At 36.8% G+C, this 6206-nt stretch overlaps 1 protein-coding gene across 3 annotated transcripts in view; it reads right to left on the minus strand.

Annotated features, from left to right (window-relative positions):
- The window catches only part of armc9 (armadillo repeat containing 9), a 35673-nt gene that overhangs the window by 26317 nt on the left and 3150 nt on the right, over positions 1-6206 (minus strand). For 2 of the 3 annotated variants that reach the window (XM_013999540.1, XM_013999534.1), the window contains exons 8-12: positions 5582-5739; positions 5081-5179; positions 3182-3217; positions 1097-1131; positions 890-1001 (exon numbers count right to left, since the gene is read on the minus strand). In XM_013999540.1, coding sequence (XP_013854994.1) covers positions 890-1001; positions 1097-1131; positions 3182-3217; positions 5081-5179; positions 5582-5739 — 440 coding nt within the window. The remainder of the gene's footprint in view (positions 1-889; positions 1002-1096; positions 1132-3181; positions 3218-5080; positions 5180-5581; positions 5740-6206) is intronic. The other variant, XM_013999548.1, reaches the window with a different exon arrangement.

The raw sequence follows: 6206 nt of genomic DNA on the forward strand, positions 1-6206 counted from the left end.
GCTCAGCTGTTGATTAAAAAAGAGCTGCTAAAAGTATAAACAACTGTGTTAAATCATTTATCCGCCCCAACCCCCAGCGCACTGCAGTGGTATCAGATGCGGGTTTGAAGTAAGCATTTTAATTTGTTTTCAAAATAAGTCTGGCACTTTGGAGAAAACCCAGGACTCACTGGAGGGATCATGTKRCCCCTCTGGTCTGGGAACGTCTCGGTGTCCCCCAGGAGGAGCTGGAAAGTGTCGCTGCGCAGAGCGCGGGGTCTCTCCTGCTTCTCTACTCTCTCTTCTCTACATGTTTATTGTAATTATTTCTATCAATAACAAGTTTTTTCTTTTTGTCTCTTTTCCAGAAGTAGGTGCACCTGAACCAGTTCTTCTGTGTTTGTCTGTGTCCCTTTCCTGTCCTCCAAACAGCCGGTCGAAGCAGATGGCCGACTGTCCTGAGCCTGGTTCTGCTGGAGGTTTCTTCCTGATTAGCAGGGAGTTTTTCCTCCCAACCATTTGCTCAGGATGGGAGACTGTGATGAAGTGATTCAACACAATCTGCTGGCTTCTTCTTTAGATTGTTCTTTTTATTTACAGTGCCCTGAGAGAACATATGTTGTGACTTGGAGCTATATAAATAAACTGAATTTAATTGAATTGAATAACATAGGTTACTGTTTGCATTAATGCAAATCAACTGTMAACTCTGGAAGTCATATAATATCTGGGCGTAAATTAACTTGTGTAATGCAAAAGAAGCTGGCTAACTTTGACAGCTAACCAACCCAGAACATAAAGATAAACTGTTTAAAAGGTAGGAATTTGTACTTTGCCAGAAAAGAAAATAGTGTGATTGTTAATCAGTAGAGAGATTTTAAATAAATGAAAATCTGAAAAATGATTATACCCAGCACAGCGCCTGCAGCAGGAGAGACTTTAGTCTGTCTGAACCTTCAACTAGGTCTTTCTTCAGCTTCTCATAGTCTAATGAGGGCAACATTGGCACTTCCTTCAATCTCCTGGAGATTAAGAAAGAATGGATGTCAAATATGTTTTAGCATCACTGTACAAAATAGTAAAAAGAATGATAATAATAATAATAATTAAGACTTACTGTGGTGCAATGGATGCTCGCAGCATAGAGGAAGCCTTAAACAGAAAGCACATTTGAGGAGACAAATTGTTCATTTTACCGTTTTTAACTTTTGTAGTTTTCATAAATCTTTCTTTAGTGTGTACAAAACAAAACCCATACTCTGATGAGTTTTACTGCCTGATTTTCCCCCCAATTTGTTGCCTCCACCTAAAGACCCTGTCACGCTATAATGTTTTGCACAACTTATGCCATCTTGTGAAAATTTTGTTATGGCTAAATTACTCATAGGTTATATATTCAGTTTAACAGTTAGCATTACAGTATATGTCAAAAAGAGGCTTCTAGTAGATTTATTTATTCCATCTTCAGCGTAGACATCATTAGCTTTGGACAAATTTTTAAAAAGTTAGCAAAAGTTGTCTAAAATGTTATAGCATGACAGGGCCTTTAGACACATAAGTTAACAATTATTTAATGATTAGTGTTCTATGAGACATGCATACATCATGCTCGATACATGCTTACTGTTTTWTTTAATTGTCCATGCACTAAATCCGGCCAAGACCCAAAACAAAAAAAAGGTGTGTTAGTATTTCTGTAGTTATTGCACCTCAGTTTAAATGTACAACAGACTTATGAAGGTACATTTGTATGAAGGACCAAAACTAACATAATTAAAAATAAAAGCAGAAATATATAAATAGACCAATAAATAAAAAATACACTTAAAATGCACCAAATAAATAAAAAAGAGAAATTTACATCATGTTTTATAATTCAATAAGCCATCATATTCTTCCATATTTACTGTGCTTTGGCTTCAACTTTAGTTTAAAACAAAGGCAAGAAGGAAAACACCTGTGCATTTGTTTTAAACTAAACTTTACGCTAAACTGATATTATCATTTAAGGGACACAAATGCTTTTACAAGTAAAATGGAAATATATATATAACAATATAATGTAAATGTGCTAAAATATATAATTTTTTAGAACTAAGCAGGAAAAATAAATGCAACGGTCAATTGAATACAAAAACATGATGTAAAAGTTCTCTCTTTTTTATTTAATTGGTGCCTTTTAAGTGTATTTATTTATTTATTTACTGGTCCATTTATATATATTTGCTTTTATTTCTAATTATGTCAGTTTCGGGCCTCCATACTTTTGGGGGGAATGGAGGCTTTCAAAAGTTATAATAAAAAAGATGGCGATAAGGTGTGTTACTGTAGAAAACAACATTTTCCCCTCCACCTACAAAGAAACCTGAGCTCTGAAAAACAATCCGAAGCCCGAGAGGTTATCCTTATAAAATGGTAGTAAACAGTCACTCTCTTTGGAAAATGATTAATGTAATCTAAGGTATTAGTTGATTATTGCTCGTTGCTGAAGGCAATAATGTTTTCTGCACTACTCACTAGAAAAAGAGAATAAAACTGTCCATCATTTGCTACTTTAAAAGTATTTATTAGCACTTTATTTTAAATTCAGTTATTTTAAAGACAAAAATATTTGTAGATATTTGTACCAAAGAGAAAATAATGGGATCAAATATTGAGGTCATGACCTGATTGATAACATGACCTGCCACTATTACATGTTTGACCTCAAGGACTCCTGTAAATCACACTTAGGAATCATTCTGTCTTTTCAAATCACTGTAATTTAAACCTGCCTGTTTGACAACCTGATCCTAGCCAAGCACCTAGTGTTGGTCACGTTTCTGTTCAAGCTAATCGCTTTCAAAAAAAAAAAAACTATGCCAAATGACAATAAAAGGAGATAACTGAAACTTTGACTATAAAAGACAGACAAGCTATAAGGAGAGTCTAGAGGAGGAACAATGGCTATAGTGTTTGGGAACAATTGAATATAATTACGGAGGTGTGCTCAAGGAGGCATTCTTATTCTGTTTTACAGAAATGCATCTCTAAAAACTAGGACAAAAAGTCAGAAAATGGACTGAATGGGGTTAGGCAAAAAAAGAAGAAGGTAGAGGGCAGACATAAACACTACAAGATATGGAGACAGTCAAGAGACAGCTTGATACAAGCAAGATAATAGGAGCAATGGCAAGAAAAGCTGAAAACTTATCAAACTTACATAGACATCATCACAGGGACTCATAGAGTAATATCCCTTTGTTGATAAAAGCATCACACAGAAAACACACACAGAAAGGTTGTTCATTTCAAACTGCAAAAATGTCAGATTTGACAAACCAGAATTCAACAGTGCATCAAAGATTACTGAGAATTAACTTTTCAAAATATAGATGTTTTCTTTCAGTTTACAGTATTTCTGAAAGCTTGGTCACTTCTTAGCTCCTTTGGATCAGAGGGGCTTGCTGAACCACAGTTCCATCTTAGCTGTTCTCTGAGGTCTGACAGCAAAGATGCCTCCTCTCAATAACAAAAAATTGGTTTCAAACAAAATGAGCACTTAGCTGGTATATAACCAACAACCACTCAAGCCAGGAGGATGGGGTGGAAAATTTGTTGGGGGGAGTAACAACAAGAGATTAGCTAATGGCTTTGTTTAAAGAAAATATGGCAAAGCAGTTGTGTGACTCCGTAATCTACGGAGCCCGCGAGGGAACATGGGAGATTTTTTTTCTTTTGAGTTCCCATGCAATAGTATTGCGTTGCCTCGCAAAAACTTTTGCGTTCCCTCGCAAAAGTAGTTCATCACTGTTGTGCCTGCCGGTTTATTAACAAACTCACATGTTCACCATTAGCGAGTTAGCCTACTGCTTTAATTCAGCTTCAGAATGAATATATCACACAGCCACGCATGGAAGTATGTCATGTGCCGATATTTTAACACAGCACAGCTACGCAACATCAATGTCAATTTCACGAACTTGTGGCGACACATCCTGTTTTGGTAACCAGATATTTCAAAATAAAAGTCTGATTTAATTCAGTTCATATACAAAACAATCTTTTGCGTGGGAACGCAAAACAATATTGCGTGGGAACGCAAAAGTATTGCGAGGGAATGCAAAGGTATTGCGTCGGAACGCAAAAGGAAAATAAATCCCCCCAGGTCCCCTCGCAAGCTCCGTAGTAATCCACAGAAAAGTTGCAAATAAAAAGGAGAAACATGCCTCCCTTTTGGTTCTCACAGCCCTGCCTGGGAATTTCAGGTTTAGGGCTAAAGTGACCTTTGTGTTCATTAGTGTCATCATGTCATGTTGGTGTGTCACTACTMTTAAAAACATCAAAGTCAGGACACAGGGACCAGTAACTACGACCTTTTGTCAGGTGAAATTAGTGGTTCTGTCAATCGAGTGTGGTGGCTTTAAAAAAAGACTCTAAAACTTCAACCTCCTGTTAGAAATGGCTGAAGGCAAGATAAAGTCAAGGGGATGCTTTCAATATACTGCACACTAAGAGCAAACTGACCCTGATATGAAGTTTGAGAGAACAGAGAAAAGGTGATGAAGTTTAGAACTGAATATGAGGAAAAAGAAGCAAAACATTCTGCATCTAAACAGACAAACAGCAGGATTTATTTTCTTTTCAAGTCGTGAATGAYCTTAATGTTTGCGTCCACGAAACGTCCAGTTTAAATACGAGTTTCGTTCTAACAACAAACAAATAGCTAGACATTTTCAGCAGTCAATCATGAGGATTTTTTTAACACTCTGATATTACAGCCATGAACCGGTAACTCATTTGCTATATTTAAGCCACAGTGACTTTTAGAAATTATAAATTCTCAAAAGCAAAACTTCCCAGGATGCATTCAACGTGAGTAATGCAAAACTAGGATTTAGTTACATGTTTCCAGGATATGTGTTTAGTAATAATGCAGTTATTGTTGGTGACTCAAGTGTACAAAGGGAGACACTTGGCGTATGAGTCCTTTATCATTTTTAAACACAATGTGACTGTTAGACCTGCCCTTAGTGACCTGGATCCTGTTAGAAGTTATTTGACTTTTATTTCAGGAGAGGAAAAGATTAGTGAGATGGTTTTGTGTGTGTGTGTTACTTACAGTGCCAGGCCTGGTAAAATCAGTGCTTTGCACCGCACTTTGCCTCATTTGGCTGCTGAACAGGCGAACATACACACTCTGAAGGTACTCAGGTGAGATCTGCAGAGACACAACAAGCCTTTTGAGAAATGAAAACACCTTATATTGGAAGGAAAATGGTTATTTGTTTGTTTGGGTTTATTATGAATAATTAGAAATAGAAATGCCTATTTTGAAAAGTCATTGGGTTTCAGAAATTTTTATTATTGTTTGAATGTACACCTGATAAATCAGGGATGGGCAACTGGTGGCTTGCGAATGCTAAGTGGCCCTCTGGTAGTGTCAACAAAAAATTGTGACCCCTTCCATCATTTAAGTTGCCCATCCCTGTGTTAAAAGTGGGGGGGGGGGGGGGACAAAAAGAACATGCTTTTCTTTTTTCAATTAACTATTTATGTGGATGATGATCTGCTGTTCATAGTTTGTATTTTAGCTCAATGCCCTATAGTCAGCCTGGCTCACCATTTTTCCACTGACAGTGGCCTCCAAAGAGTCAACCAGTTCAGCAGTGATTCCGATTAGGTTGTGGTAATTGGCTTGCATCTTGTTAAATGTTCGCACGTAGCTGGTGATGCGTCGTTCTGATTCAGCAAGCTGAATCTGTAACTGCTGCATGTCCTCTGTGCATTTGCAGAAAAACAAGTCAGAACAAAGTCGCAAAAAAAAACAACAACACCATTTCAATATCAGGTTAGTTTGGTCCATTTTAAGTGAATACGGAATTCATATTTTGTATTTAAACTCCATATTTAAAGAAATGTTCAGCAATTATTTACCTTTCCTAATCTCTTTTGGCAGTCTTTTGAGGCAGTGGTGGAACTTTTACAGACAGCTAATCTTTGGCAAAGCTTCAAATAATATTCGCTTTCCACACCACAATCCTTAGTCAAACATAACCTTGGCGGGCATGGTCACAGAAGCTTTTGATGTTATAGAATGAACAGCAAGACACACAAATCCCCGAACCACTGAATATCATTACCAATCTTGACATAAAAACATTATGTGCAGTATTTTTAAATTAGAAATTGAGAATTTATATACTGTATATTTATATACACTCACCGGCCACTTTATTAGGTACACC

The sequence above is a fragment of the Austrofundulus limnaeus genome, unplaced genomic scaffold (genome assembly GCF_001266775.1).
Source record: "Austrofundulus limnaeus strain Quisiro unplaced genomic scaffold, Austrofundulus_limnaeus-1.0 Scaffold8, whole genome shotgun sequence".
NCBI classification, from domain to species: Eukaryota; Metazoa; Chordata; class Actinopteri; order Cyprinodontiformes; family Rivulidae; genus Austrofundulus; species Austrofundulus limnaeus.